The 14,953-nt window shown below is 44.2% G+C and overlaps 1 protein-coding gene across 2 annotated transcripts in view; it reads right to left on the bottom strand.

The window, feature by feature from the left end:
* The window catches only part of KIF13B (kinesin family member 13B), a 122,185-nt gene extending 107,660 nt beyond the window's left edge, over positions 1–14,525 (bottom strand). For both annotated transcript variants that reach the window (XM_030235386.2, XM_050972498.1), the window contains exons 1-2: positions 14,374–14,525; positions 2,536–2,629 (exon numbers count right to left, since the gene is read on the bottom strand). In XM_030235386.2, the coding sequence (XP_030091246.2) occupies positions 2,536–2,629; positions 14,374–14,428 (149 nt within the window). In that variant the 5' untranslated portion in view covers positions 14,429–14,525. The remainder of the gene's footprint in view (positions 1–2,535; positions 2,630–14,373) is intronic.
* Between the last annotated feature and the right edge of the window lie 428 nt (positions 14,526–14,953).

The raw sequence follows: 14,953 nt of genomic DNA, 5'->3' as shown, positions 1-14,953 counted from the left end.
TCAGCAGCCCAAGGTTAACAGCAAAGCCTGCCCAGCCCGGAGGTCATCCCATGGATTTTTAAATTGATCTTTTGTACGTGATCAAGTTACTGAAACCTGCACAACAGCATTAAGGATTGCTCAATAAAATAACTGCTGCCTCTCTCCAGCTCAGGAAAGGTCATTTCTTGGTTAAGGAATAACAGGAGAATACCACATTTTTTCCAGCCATATGAAAAGAGAGTTTTTTTTAAGAGCAAGTGTTTTACATGTACTTATCAATCCTCAAGTCTCTAGATTAATGTATAAATAATATATTCAGTTTGTAGACACAAGAAGAACTGAGGTCCATCAGTTATCACCTGGATTTTCAAAACATCCCTTAATTTTTAATGCCAAATTTGAAACAGCTACAGACACTTTTCTGAAGACCTGAGAACGTGTCAGTGGCACTTTGCCCTATGCAACAGTCAGGTCCCACACACTTCAAGTTGGGGGATTTATTTGCTTCTCCTCATCTCCCAGACTTGGAGATGGAAGTGGGGGAAAAAAAGCTTAAATCCAAAAGTCACGGGTTGTTTTTCCAAATGTCACTCCCTGCCAGAGCAAGGCTGAGTCACGACAAGTGGGGAGGTGACAGCACTGAATTCTGTCTCTAAAATTCTCTTCCCAGTTCCTAAACTGACCCTGGCATCTCAATGAGAAATGCAGCAAAGCTCTGGAGGTTTCCAAACTTGTCCCGCTTAGCAAGCAGCTAAACTGTGTATTTACAATATGAATTACTTCTCTTTTCCCTGTTAAGTTAAAAGGTTTGCCAGAATTCCTTCAGCTCACTTGAGACACCAGAGAACTCAGAAATCCGAAGGAATTGATTTTGTAACAGAAGGTGAAGCAGTTGATGGTGGATTTGGAAATGGGAGCAGAACCTGAGCATAAATTAACCCCCAGACTTAGAAAAACTGCAGCTCCAACTAATCTCTTCCTTGAGCTGATATTTTAGATTCCTCTGGTGGAGCTGCAGCAGCCAAGACAATTCAGCAGCAGCTTCCCAAGGGTGTAACCTGTTCCAAAAGGACCCTGTTCAAAACCCACACCGCTCCAATTTGTGTTTTTGGGATCTGCTGTCTCCCCATGTGCAGGCAAACCCAGAGTGCAGTTAATGGGCCTCCACTTTCCCCTCTGCCATTAAATCACCCCAGATAAATTTCCTATGCTTCCTGCTTAGATTAGCAATGGCCATTTGTGAGGATGCAAATGAAGCATTCTTCTCCCACTGAGCTCACCACCTAGTCTGGGACCTCAAGCCACTGCCAACCCAGCCCTCCCCTGCCAAGGGACAGGATTTGCATGATGTGTGGCTGCCCCATGAACGTTTTTAAACACATATTAGGGACTATAAACCAGGCATTTCATTGCCATGCTTTAGAGAAACTACGAGTAACGTTTTTAATCCAGCTGTGGCTGACTTGGCTTCTGAAAAATCTCAATTTCCTGCCGTTTTTAGAGGCTCAAATCAACGTAGGGTTTTGGCAGCTGAACAATGCACATGTTCCTGGAGGAGGAGGATATTGATACAAACAAAAACACACCCCCCCACACACAGCCTGCTTGGTTTTAAGTAAATTATTAAAGCTCCAGTCCCACTGTCTGTAATAAATCTTTCAGCTAATGACAATGGAAGGTAAATATTGCACCTGATGATCTCTTCCTTTGTCCACTTGGGTTTGAGGAGTTGAAATAATCAGAGATCAGCTAATGAATACTGACCCCTGATACACAGCTCAGCACCACGTGAAAATTTAAACAAAGCTTTTCTATGTGTTTAATTTAACACAAAGAATTTTTCTCCTTAAGACCTCTTCCCTTCCTCCCCCCAGAAAACAGACAACTGACTGCAGACATCCAGCAACAGGTTTTGCCCTTTCCTGCACCATTATTTTGTTTCATGCATGTATTTTTCCATTTCCTCCCCTTGCATCAAGCAATAAATTAAGCAGTCACAAGCTTAACTCTATCACTCACTACATGACTTTTCAGTTTCACAGTAATTTAACAGATTAATGCCGGTTCTGACACAAACTTCTCCACGGATTTTTGATGCATGGAATGCCCCACTGTCAAGAAACTCCTAGAGCTACATCTCTCCAGAATGTTCCCATTCACCTTCTTACACCATGAAAACATGACAACTTCTTACACCATGACAACTGTGAAAATTAATTTCATTCCAAAATGACAAACTGTCCTCTGCTGAAATTGTTTTGCAGATTTAAATTTCTCCTGTCCCACAGCAGCACATGAGAAAAAAAAATGAATGTTCATGGACTTATTAACCACTAACACGTTGTTGGGAGCAGGAAGAAAATGCACAAGGTTTTCAAAGCAACTTCCCAGCAGGGTAAAAATCAGCCTTATTTTATGGATGATGGCAATTACACTGCAGAAAGAATATACATAATTTTTAAACTAAAAGCCTTCTATCAAGGCCTACATTTTCTAGTTGTTAGACTCATATTTAATTTATGCAACCTGACCTTTCCAATTCAAAAATCTTACCTGGCATCTCCTTTTGAAAGGTTGGTGTTTACGGGGTGAAGAATAACCTTGTTTGCATCCACATCCACCACACATTTTGTATGCAGATCAAGCTCTATAAAGAAATGAGAGAATGTCAAGTGCTGCTCCTAAAGCACTGGGATTATATACACCATTACTTCCTCCAGACACCAAATTTATTCATGCAGTCTGACAGCCACCCATCAGGCAGAGAATAGAAACAGGACTTTTGCCAAATTCCACTTCTAGGGATATTCTGATGGGATGGATCCTGTCCAGCTTTAAAGCAAGCACTCTTTTCAAAGCAAGAAAAAGCATTTGGGTTTCACTGAAGGACAATCAGCATATACAAGGGCAGTATGAAATTTCTTCTGGGGGAAAAGAACCATTTAGGGTTTGGTACCACTTTGACAGCTCTTCTTATTGCTCCCTCAATGCCTCACAGGGAAAGCTGCCCCTGCCATCTGCAGCACATTTTCCCTGGTCACTGCTGTGATTCGGTGCCAGCTGTCAGTCCTGGGGCACCTGCTCGCAGAAATTCAAGTCCCATCAAAAATAATTTAGTTGCAAGCACGTAGAAAAGGGCTTGTCCTTCCCCCACAGGCTCCAGGCAAGTCCAGCTCTCCCAAGTGACGCCAAGCAGTGGGATGTGGACTATGAGTAATGAGGATATTTGGAGTGTGTGAGAATTCTCGGCCGTAGAGGCGGGGAAAGCAAAATAAAAGCTTCAGATAACACTGAGAGCAGTCCAAGGTATCCACCCAGTGACAAATGGAGTTAGGTATGGGATAAAGCACACAGCCTGCACCCGAAGGCACTGCTGTAGGATGTGGGGCCTGGACACAAAAAATGTCCCTTCACAGTGACACTGGCCCTGGAAAGGGCTCCCAAGTGCTGATTCTGATGGCCAGGACACACTGATCACCCCCAAAGTCACTGCTACAGACAGCCAGGACATGGGGACTGCACACAAAGAAGTCCCTGCATGGCGACACTGTCCCTGGAAAGGGCTCCCAAATGCTGATTCTGATGGGTGTCATGGCCAAAGTCCACTACAGACAGCCAGGATGTGGAGCCTCTACACAAACATGTCCCTATATGGTGACACTGTCCCTGGAAAGGGCTCCCAGGTGCTGATTCCGATGGCCATGACACACTGTTCACCCCAAAATCACTGCTATGGACACGCCAAGGACATGGAGGACCTGCACACAATACAATTCCCTGCACAGTGGACACTGGTCCCTGAAGAGGGCTGCCAGGTGCTGATTCCGATGGCCAGGACACACTGTTCACCCCCAAAGTCACTGCCACAGACACCCAGGACATGGGGACTGCACACAAACATTTACAACAGCTTCTCAAAAAGAAAAATCAATTGAGTCAGACCTGTTTTGGGAATTACCAACTATGAACTAAGTCCACTTTACAGTTTATTAAAAAAAGCTGTGACATCAACTCTCCTAGAACTCTAACACCTAAAGCTCTTACAGCCCTTGACAAAGTCACAGAAGCTCTCCAAAGATGACAAGCTCATCACTATATTCCAAAAAAGCCCTTCTTTTTTACAATTTTATGAAAAAAAAATAACTTTGTAGTCTCGTTTTTCAGTAGAACCCTTCTGAGGCAGATCCTTTGTTAATAATAGAATAAATTTTTCCTCCCTACAAATTTCCAAATACAATTTTGACAATTTTTGAGATGATAGCACAAATTGTAGTTAAGGCCAGAACTAAACTGTTAAGTTTAGCAGGTCAAGAATGGTGACACTGGCCCTGGAAAGGGCTCCCAGGTGCTGATTCTGATGGCCATGACACACTGTTCACAGCCTCCCACGCCAGGATGACGAGGGGCTACAGGGAATAACCTCCACACAGGGTTCAGCACCTCAGCTGAATCACCCAAATACGCTCGTGTCTAATCATGTTAATTATAATCCTCATCCTCCTTCATCTCTGCTCTTTCCTCCTCAGTCACCTGTACTTGCTCTTTCACCTCACAGCACCTTATAAACTCAGTCTGGAAATCTCTCAGGCTGTGTTTATTGCACAGCAGCTCGCAGACTTGTCTCTCCTGATAAGCGACACAGTAAGAGGGAATTTCTTCCATGAGCACTTTTGGAAAGAAATGTTATAGCCTTTTGCTACCTCACAAGCCAAAACTCAAGATCACCGGCCAAAGCAGGCAATCACATGAAACTGCAATTCTCCTGAGCAAAACTGCTCCTCTGTTATTACACTGTGCTCCTGCAGGAGGAAGAGCCAGACAAGTTCCAGAAGCCAGTGTTTATTTTAATTTCTCCCCACACCCTGAAAGCCAATTTACCTATCATTAATATGCAACACATGCTTGCTCAGATGAAACCACGTTCCTCGTACGTCCCATATCCGACAAGGCACTTTATCTCGGTCTGGCTGGTTAGTGATTAACCCTCTATTGCAGTGACCTGCTTTTCCCAGCTCCTCAGGAAGGGTTTTACCTGCCTCATGCAAAGCACAAAGGTCTGCAAGCAGCATGCTCTCTGCTTTCACGTTTTTTCATGCAGCTCTTGAGAGAGAATGCCCATGGCAGGCTTTGCATCCATGACTGCCCAGTGAACTCCATCTTACCAGTGTTCATTAAACCTCTCTTTGTGAAATGCCCTTAAGAAAGCACACAGGCAGGATAAAAGACTTCCTTAAAGTCAAATGTTGTCGCAAGAAAAATAGTTCAAAGCCAATTTGTCCTGTGCAACACACCTTGTTTGATTGTCACTCTCACACAGGTGATGTTAAAACCCCTCTCCTTGGTGTGCAGCGTGATTTTGGAAGATGTGTTGAGCCAAACCAGCAGCTATTTTCAAACACAGAGGTTCCAGTCCTTCCTTCCTGTGCCTGTTGCTCACCTTCTGCCACTACCCATGCTCAGCAGATCCTCTGCAAGTCATCTCAAGTTATTTCAATAGCAGAAAACTCCCCAACATGGAAAATGGATGTATCCAGACCCCATGGAAAGCTTGGCCATGCAAAGAGGTGGGGAGACCTGTGCAGAGGGAAGAGAGGAGCTAGGAGAGATCTTGTCCCAGCTGAGATGAACTGCTCCAGCAGCTCTTGGTGTGACATGAAACAAACCCCTAAGAAACAGTAATATTGAGCCTCTAAGCTGAGTCTGGATCCAGACAGCCTTAAGGCTGCTTATCCCACTTACCTTGGCCAAAGGCTCACATGGAAACTCTCCTTTCAGCTGAAGAAACAGTTTAAATCCTGTTTGAACAGCACATCATTCACTTTCTTCAAATTCTGCCTCCATGACATTCTTTGGCGGATTTCTAAATCCTTTAATGCTTCCGGTACACTGAGAGATGACTCTTCCATTAACCACTACTGAAACTTATATCATCATCATTTCCACCTAATTACATTTTTAATAACATTAAAGCAGGTTGGCCTTACAGTCAAATTATCTGCCTGCTCTTTTGGATATGATCACACAAGGACTCCACCCTTACTTTTACTAGTTTCAGTGTCTCCCAGGTGAGCTGGGTACTTGCTGCTCCTGAACAACAAGCAAAATTGGGATGCACCAAGATAAGATCATAAGGATGCACATCCAAACACCCCAATTAATTCCTCCTGTAGTAAGGACTCACTTATCAAAGTTTGGTATTATTTCCTTCAACTATTTAGGTGTGGTTCTTTCAGGCAGCATGAAATTCAGAAATTAAAGGTGAAATTAAAAGATGACAGAGCAGCTCACTGTCAAACTTTGGCGATTCATCTCAAATTTTGCACCTCAAACAAAAAGAAAATCTCACCTCTTATTATTATTGCTAACTTGCTTCTACCTTCAGTCATTACTGAGCAAACACAATCAACTACTCACTTGCTTCATCAAATCAAGAAACTAATCAGCTAATTCCTCTTTGAAGAATAAAAACTGAAACTCAACATCAAGTTTATTGCAGAGAATGAAAATCTCTTCCACAGCTTCAGAGTAAGAGAGCTCTGACATCCATAATAAAAGGGTAACACTTATCTGAGTCACTTCTCCACATTTACATTTCACAGCAGCAGAAGTGTTAAGCAAAGCTGGGCTGAGTGGAAGAGTAATTGTTAGAGTGCCGTGTCCAAGCTGCTCACAGAGAGTTCCTTGGATGAGTTTTTATTTCACTTGTGAAACTGGAAGGTGGGGGTTGAAGGAAACCACTCTCCTTCCCCATTCCCTTGATTTTTCAACACCTCACATGACTTTTCTAAAAGTGGGATTCAGTGTAGATCACTGTTGAAACCACACTTGTGCAAGTCCCAAATCACTACTGTGCCTTTGATAAAAGCACTGCGGGTGTTGGAAAGATAATTCAATCCCCATTTAAGCTTTGGGCTTTTTCACTAAGAAATTCAGTTAGTTTCAAACAGGGTGGAGAAGTCAGCAAGCAAGACAGAGCTGGGAAAGCAAACCCAGGAGCAGCCTGGCAGTGCAAGGAATGGAGGATTCAGCAGGCACTGGCCCATTCCCACCACAGGTAAGAATTTCCAATCTCTCTGTAACAGCACTCACGTGTCTGGTAATCATAAACTCACCACAGCAGATTTTCCACAACAGAGTTAAGAAACACTGGCAAAGGTGCCACTTGAAATTGCACTAATCAGGTTTGGGCCAGAGACAAGGAGTGTGTGTGTGAATCCTGGAGGAAGGGGAGAGAGGCATTCTGGAAAATGTTGGATGGGAAATTCCTGTCTTTGCTTATGGATCTGGCAGGGAGCTGTTTCCATGGACTGGCTGCAACTACTGACAACAGAGGCTGGATATTGTTGTACCCAACTCTAGAGGCTGCCTTGGATGGCACAACAAACACCTGAACTGCCACGTGGTGACACTGCCTCTCCCTCAGCCACAACCCTAAAAACCATCCCACTGCAGGGCACTGCATTTCAGACCCAAACAAAATGATTCTAAGAGAAGGCTTGTGCAGGGCAGCTCAAAATAATCTTAAGGTGAACAATAATACAGCAAATAAGGGGGTAGGCAAGGTTTTAAACTCATGGCTGGGGGGGGGCATGGCATTAGAAGAGCTTTTAGTACCACAGCCAGGGTAGAGGAAAGGTCTGTTACAAATTATTTCTCCATATTTTCCACTTTGCATTCCCTGTTTTCTTCTCATTGTATAAGATAGCAGCAACCTTCCTGTGCCTAGAAGTGCTACAAAAGAGCTGGAGAAGGACTTGGGACAAAGGATGGAGGGACAGGACACAGGGAATGGCTTCCACTGCCAGAGGGCAGGGATGGATGGGATATTGGGAAGGAATTGTTCCCTGTGAGGGTGGGGAGGCCCTGGCACAGGGTGCTCAGAGAAGCTGTGGCTGCCCCTGGATCCCTGGAAGTGCCCAAGGCCAGGCTGGATGGGGCTTGGAACCACCTGGGATAGTGGAAGGTGTCCCCTCCATGGCTGGGGGTGGAACAGGATGAGTTTAAGGCTCCTTGCAACTCAAACCATTCCATGGTTCTATGAATTATGGGAAAGCATTTCCCAATTAATCAAGAGCTTTGATTTCCAGGTAAGTTTTTCCATTAGATCTCAATTTAAGAAATTAGTTTATGAAGGTTGATAACATTCCAGCCCTTTCAAATACCATTTGATCCTGAGCCCCACTGAAATAGAGCAGTGAAGCTGGTGTTAAAACACAGGTCAAATAAAAGCTGTCTCAGATTCCTCCTGGTTCCACTACCAGATTTAGGGAAGCTACACCTTCAGTGACACCTCAGGACCCTTTGGAGATGGGCCTCAGGTTCTGTGGAGTCACTGGGAACCAGAACAACCAGCCTTGCAGAGCTTCACAAAAGCTGGAAAAGCCAAATGAAGTATAACAAATAAAATGTGAAAGGTTTAAAGTGCCCCTCCTAAGCTCATAAGCCAAAATTGGCCCCAAATACAAAAGCTCAAGTAATCTCCTGTGAAGACAGACGATAGAAAATTTTATATTTTAAATTGCCAGTAGATTTTCAGGAGATTAACATTCCCTTGGAGGTTAGTCCTGGAATGTTGTACCCTGAGCCGTCAAGTTGCATTGGATAAGAAATCACAATTGGTTTCTCATACCTTTCTCGGTCTGGAAAAGTAAATGGCAAAACCTGAGGAATGTTTAAACAGTAAATTAAAATATTTTTTTATCACACAAAGCAACCAAAAACAAAAAAGAGAAGCTGTTGTTTGGGGTCTTCTGTTGGTTTTTTGTTGTTTGAAAAAGAAATGTGAAAGCCAGTTCAAAGACAACAAGCCCTCAAGTTCCCTGCCAATATTTGTTTCCCAAGAGTGACTTATCTCTCTGCCACGTAGAAGCCAACACAAATAAAGCAAAACTAACTGAGGAGATGAGTGAATGTGAAAACAACTTCCATCTACATGATAATGCTGAGGGCTTATATGGAAAAAAGAGGGTAAAAGCACTTTCAGTGAATTGATTGCCAGACATAGTGATAAATTCTGACAAAAATACAGAAATTTCACTTGTACTTTACGTCTGCTAACATGAAGGCACCTTTCAGACTCCTCTTGTTATATGAACTGCTCAAATATAAGTCATGAAATTTTCAGTTTGCAGCAATTAAAGGGCATTAAATATGCAAGAGTGCATCTGGAAGGGTACATGATGCTATCAAACCTGGTCCATGAGGGACAATCAACTCAAACTCACAAGCACATAGAACATGCAAGGTGCCCTCTCACGTTAATTCCATGTTGCCCAAATGCTTAAAAACGTGTTCTATTCTCTGCTGCTTCATTTCCTGCAAGGAAAGAGCTTCCCAAGCATCTTTAGTGAAGGCACTTCATGGATCTGGACATGGACCTTGCTCACAGCCAGCTCTGCTGCTGCAAACACCCCTGGGCTGGCGGGGACTGAGTGAATAAATCAGGGTGGGGACTCTGGTGAGCTCCCAGGGAAGTTCAGCACTCTGGAATTATTAACAGGCATGAAATGCAAGAGTTTGCTCAGGCACCAAGTGCCCAAAACCCAGGCAAAGGTGTTCCAGGTGTACCTGATCTTCAGGAGGAGCAGCCAACCCGAAACCAGAGCAGCAAGGGAACCTCCCCCTGCACTTGGGAGCTCAGAGGGTGCAATTAGCACTAAAATTCCTTGGAAGGGGCAATTAGCACTAAAATTCCTTTGTGGCATCCAGGCTGGATGTCTGGGAGTCTCTGGCTGTGGGGAGGAGTAAGGCTGCAGCACCTGAGGAGCTTTTAAAATACAATTGCCTCCCAAGATCAAACATTAACTCTGCATCCTTTGCCCATTTGGCACCTTATCTCAAGGTTAATCCTGCTCATAGCCCAAACACTGTTTTATGGTTTATCAACCATCACCAGGAAATATTCCAAACTCCAGGCACTGGTGCATGACAAGGATAAAGGTGAAGAAAAGCCTTGTGGTTTGCACATTGCCATCAGGATACAACAGGTGCCATTTCACGCCCTCTAATGCTGTAATTAATCTCATAAACCCGCTTGCACAAACTCCAATTTATAGATAAATTATCTCTGTTGTAATTTCCATGGGAAAACAAACAAACAAGAGCACAGGAACAACCCCCACCTCCTCACCTCAAACCCAAAAAACATTTCAAGTACCTGGAAATGAAACCTCCTCCAAGAAGAGCAGGAGGACATAAAATTACCACCTGACACAATGATCAGAAGCTTGTGCAGATACAGAAGCAAATTCCCTCCTCACAAGCACTGGAAAAAGAACCTTTAGCATCTAAGTATGAGAAGATTCCTGTTTCAACACTCACAATCTGGATAAATATACATATCAACAAAACAGATACCTGAATGTGTATTTATAGGCAATCCAGATATTTAAACTGGAGATTTAAACAGGTCTCGCACTACAGTTCTAGAACAGTTTAATCCAAATATTTAAAGTGGAACTGCAGGTCTCACACTACAGTTCTAGAACAGTTTAATCCAAATATTTAAAGTGGAACTGCAGGTCTCACACTACAGTTCTAGAACAGTTTAATCCAAATATTTAAAGTGGAACTGCAGGTCTCACACTACAGTTCTAGAACAGTTTAATCCCAATATTTAAACTGGAGCTGCAGGTCTCACACTACAGTTCTAGAACAATTTAAGCCCAATATTTAAACTGGAGCTGCAGGTCTCACACTACAGTTCTAGAACAGTTTAATCCCAATATTTAAACTGGAGCTGCAGGTCTCACACTACAGTTCTAGAACAGTTTAATCCCAATATTTAAACTGGAGCTGCAGGTCTCACACTACAGTTCTAGAACAGTTTAATCCCAATATTTAAACTGGAGCTGCAGGTCTCACACTACAGTTCTAGAACAGTTTAAGCCCAATATTTAAACTGGAGCTGCAGACCTTACACTACAATCCTAGAACAGTTTCACATGGCAGCATTGCCAGAATACAGGCAGTTTCTTTCCTGCCTTTCTTTGTTCAAAAAGTATTGACCCAAGTGAGATCAGTTTGGACTGGCTTAAGTGGCATCAGCCATATCCTTGAGCATAGACCATGTTCTTTTAAAATAGAACAACTTTTATCAGTATTAATTAACATGACACTGAACTGATTCAAAAGCACAAGGAAACACAATGACTTAATACACTTATGTACTGCCTGTACCCAAACATCACCTGAAAACAAAGCATTCAGTCATAAAAATCTTAATTAAAAAGCCTTCAGCTGTCACTTGCTTTGCTTCCCAGTATGGCTTGAGATTTGCATTTACCTGAAATATGATGAATATCTGCTAAGAGAATTCAAACATGACACTTATGAAAGGAAATCCACTGCAATCTTAAATAAAACAGCAAAAGAACTTCCTGATTGTTATCAAACTCCCATTTGAATAACGCAGTGCACTAGGAAATACTTCAGTGAATTACAGAGCCAAGAAAATAAAAGACCAGGAGCCTTATCTAACAGAGCAGTACTGAATTATTTAATTCATAAAAGCCTGTTAATCGAGATCCCAGTTTGCAAAGTAGAAGGGATGTAAAAAAAGAAGCCTCAGCTGCCACCCAGGAGAGCCTCCAACCTCAGACGTGGCACTGAGAACCTGTGGGCACAGCAGCATTTTTATAAAAGCAAAACTTCCACACAGGCTTGGTAGGATTGAGGTCTAATTTGAAGTGAAACCCAAAATAAAGTAACCTGGATGCAAAAATTTAAAAAAAAAAACCCAAACCCAAGAACAATTAGAAATGCTTCCCCTCAGTGTAAACTGAGTTTATGGATTAAGACTCTGCATGAGAATGAAGCAGGACCCTCAATCCAAACACCTTGAAATGTGAGTGCTATAAATAACCAATTATTTGATACACAAATCCCTTCCACATGCAGGCAAGGAACCCATTATACTTTTATGAGCTGTAAAAACTCCTAACAGTTAAGCACACCACTTTTATTAACCTAATAAAGCCTTGCCTTAAGAAATTCATAACTCAAACACCAAAGACAACCACCACCACCACAAGTAAACACGGAGGATATTTCAAAGCTTAACTTTCCACAGTCTCAGCCATCTGACAGGTTTGCAATGTTAAGCCCTTCGGTGCAGAGGGAAGGAAAGAACATTACTCGTGATCCTGAAGAAAACAAATACTTGCTTCAGGTCCAAAGCCCCAGAAGTCCATACAAATACTGCTCAGAACAAAATGTGTATGAAAGAGCTTCCAGGAAAGCTGCCTCTTGCCTCAAAACTTAATTAAAAATAAAAAAAAAAAAAAAAAGCAAGGCCACAGAAGTCTTACAAATGGATGACTCTTCAGTTGCACAAATGCTGAAATTTAACATTAAAAAGATAAGAAAAATTATAGCCTTGGCACCACTGTCTGTTTCTATAAACTCAAGGTGCATCAGAAATGCAATACGGAGGTATCAGTTGTTTAGATCTGACCAAAACATCTGGACTGTAACAAATAAGCTGCTGGGAAAAGGAAACACTTCCAGGACATTTTGTTTGAGGGAGAAAACTACATGGATCTTCTAGGCTAGACTTAAATGGATTTAGGCATCACTCACAAATAACAGGATGTTCAATAGCAGCAAACTGCCAAGAGTGGGGGGTTCAGGCACCCCCTTTCTCTCTGAAGAGCATCAAGGACCGATGCTCAAATGTCCCTCACTCCTGGATGAGCCTCCTGACAGGAGTCATCCTCCCCATACAATTTTTCAGTTTATACAGAATAAAAGACAAAGAGAAGTTGGACCTGTCCCTTCCAACTCAGGATATTCTATGAAAGAGAATACCAAGATTCAATCTAGATTTCCTCTAGATTCCTTTACTTCCCCCACTGCTTCCCCACAGTTCCTGGCTGGAAAGGGACATGAGGACAAACTCAGGGCTGAGCAGATGAAGGATATCTGTGGGAGGGAGAGGTGCATTAGTCACCCCTGGAGACTCCAAACTTCACTGATCGAGGCCCTGTGCAACTTCATCTCATCTGACGTGCTCCAGAGGTCCCTTCCAACCTGAATTATTGTCTCATCCCGGGGGTGAGGAACACCAAGCAGTCAGGAGACATCTGGGGCACAGCCAAGGAAATGACCTATGTCAGGAAAGGGACATGAGCAAGAGGAAAGCCCAAATCTGTCACCGACACCGGGCACCACCTTCCAGCTCCTGTCCCAGCTCCCACCAACTCCTCCATCTCCTCCAGCCAATTCTCTGGAAGGATGGGCTCTGATCTGCTTTGAGAGCTGGCACCTGAAGTTTAACAAAATGCAGCTTTTGGTCAAAATATTCTCAGTTTCCCTAAACCACCAGACTGTAAAGACATCAACTCCATCTCTTGTTCTGGAAGTGGGACTGAGGAGCTCTTGTGAACTCAGTGAACATTCCCCTGCTGACATTTTACAGGCATAGAATCACTGTATTTAACACTTTAACTCTTTTTTTTAATAGAAAGGAATTAAAAAGATATTATATGTCAAGTGATGTAGGCAACAAAGAGCTTCCCCTCTCCCTCCTTTTTTTACTCCAAGTACTAAACTGCCTTCACTGGATTCCCTTTCCCCAAAAGGAATTATTGGCATACTCCTGTGAGAATGTGGGATTAAAAAAAAAGCTACCCAACACTTTCTTGGATTTCTGCCTTCTTCACCTTCCCATTCCTTGGCTGAAGCTGCCTTTTCATACTCGCTTCCTCATCAACCAGAGCAAGTTTTTCTAATTAAGACAAGTAATAAACATTTAAACAGCTGCCCAGACCACGGTCTGATTAACATAACCCTAAGGCAAGTTTCGTTGAGGGGAAAAAAAAAAAAGCCAACAACAACCCAAAAACAACAACAAAAAAAATTCTCTTGTCAATTCTCGCTTCCTCTTCTGTATTTTCTTGCTTGTTTTTTGTCCTTGTGTCGCTGTCATCTGGTTAACAGCGTCCCACTCAAGCACCGAGGGCTGGAGAGCAGCGGGGTGAATTAGCACGGGGCAAAATGCAGAAAAAGAGGCATTTTCCCCCAAATCCGCAAAGCAGGAAGAAGGAAGCGCTGTCCCAGCAGGAACAGGCGGTAAAGCAGGTGCAGAGAGGGCTGTTCCCCGGGGGAGAGGACGAGACAAAATAAAGCCAAAAACCAAAAAGATTTGGGAAAAGGGTTATGGGGAGAGGGGGGTGAGCACAGCGCGGCTGCGGCCGCACAGCCGCCTGTGCCGAGCCGGGCTGTGTTTATTCCTGGTAAATAATGAAGCACACACGGACACGCACCGATCCACCCGCACTGGGACACACCTGTCCCGACCGACACCTGTCCCCAAGGACCGGCACCCCCGGCCCGCGCCGCTCCCGGGAAGGACAGGGGAGGGGGATGCTGAGGAAGAAGGGGGAGTCTCACCTCGCCGGTTCATGGGGCGGACACGCACCGCCACCTTCACTTTGGAGTCCCCCATCCTGCCGCTCCAGCCTTCCCGGCTCCCCCGTCCCTGCCCGGCTTCCGTCTGCCGAGGGAGAGCCGGAGCGGGGAGGAGCGCCGGGGAGGGAGGTGCCGCGCCGGGCCAATGCCCGCTGGACTACAATTCCCAGCGAGCATCGCGCAGCGCCACGCCCCCTCAGCTCCAGGTGGGCCGCCGCGGTGTGCGCTGGGAGATGTAGTTCTTCCCGCTGCCCCCAGCCTGGTAACGAGGCAGGCTGGCTGAATCACGGAATTAATGAATGTGGAAAAAACCTCCGCAATCATCGAGGTCAACCTGTGATCCATCACTACCTTGTCACCAGACCAGAGCACTGAGTGCCATGTTCAGGTATGCTTTGGACATCTCCAGGGATGGGGACTCCAAAACCTCCCTGGGCAGCCCCTTCCAATGTCTAAGCACAGAACCACAGAACCGGTCGATTTAAAGGTGACCACATCTGGTCCAACCCCTCTGCTCAAGCAGGGTCAACCCAGAGCACAGGGCACAGGATTGCATCCAGAC

Source organism: Serinus canaria, chromosome 3, assembly GCF_022539315.1.
Source record: "Serinus canaria isolate serCan28SL12 chromosome 3, serCan2020, whole genome shotgun sequence".
Classification (NCBI taxonomy): Eukaryota; Metazoa; Chordata; class Aves; order Passeriformes; family Fringillidae; genus Serinus; species Serinus canaria.
The sequence above is the reverse complement of the archived record's forward strand: the minus strand, read 5'-3'. Positions and strand labels throughout refer to the sequence as shown.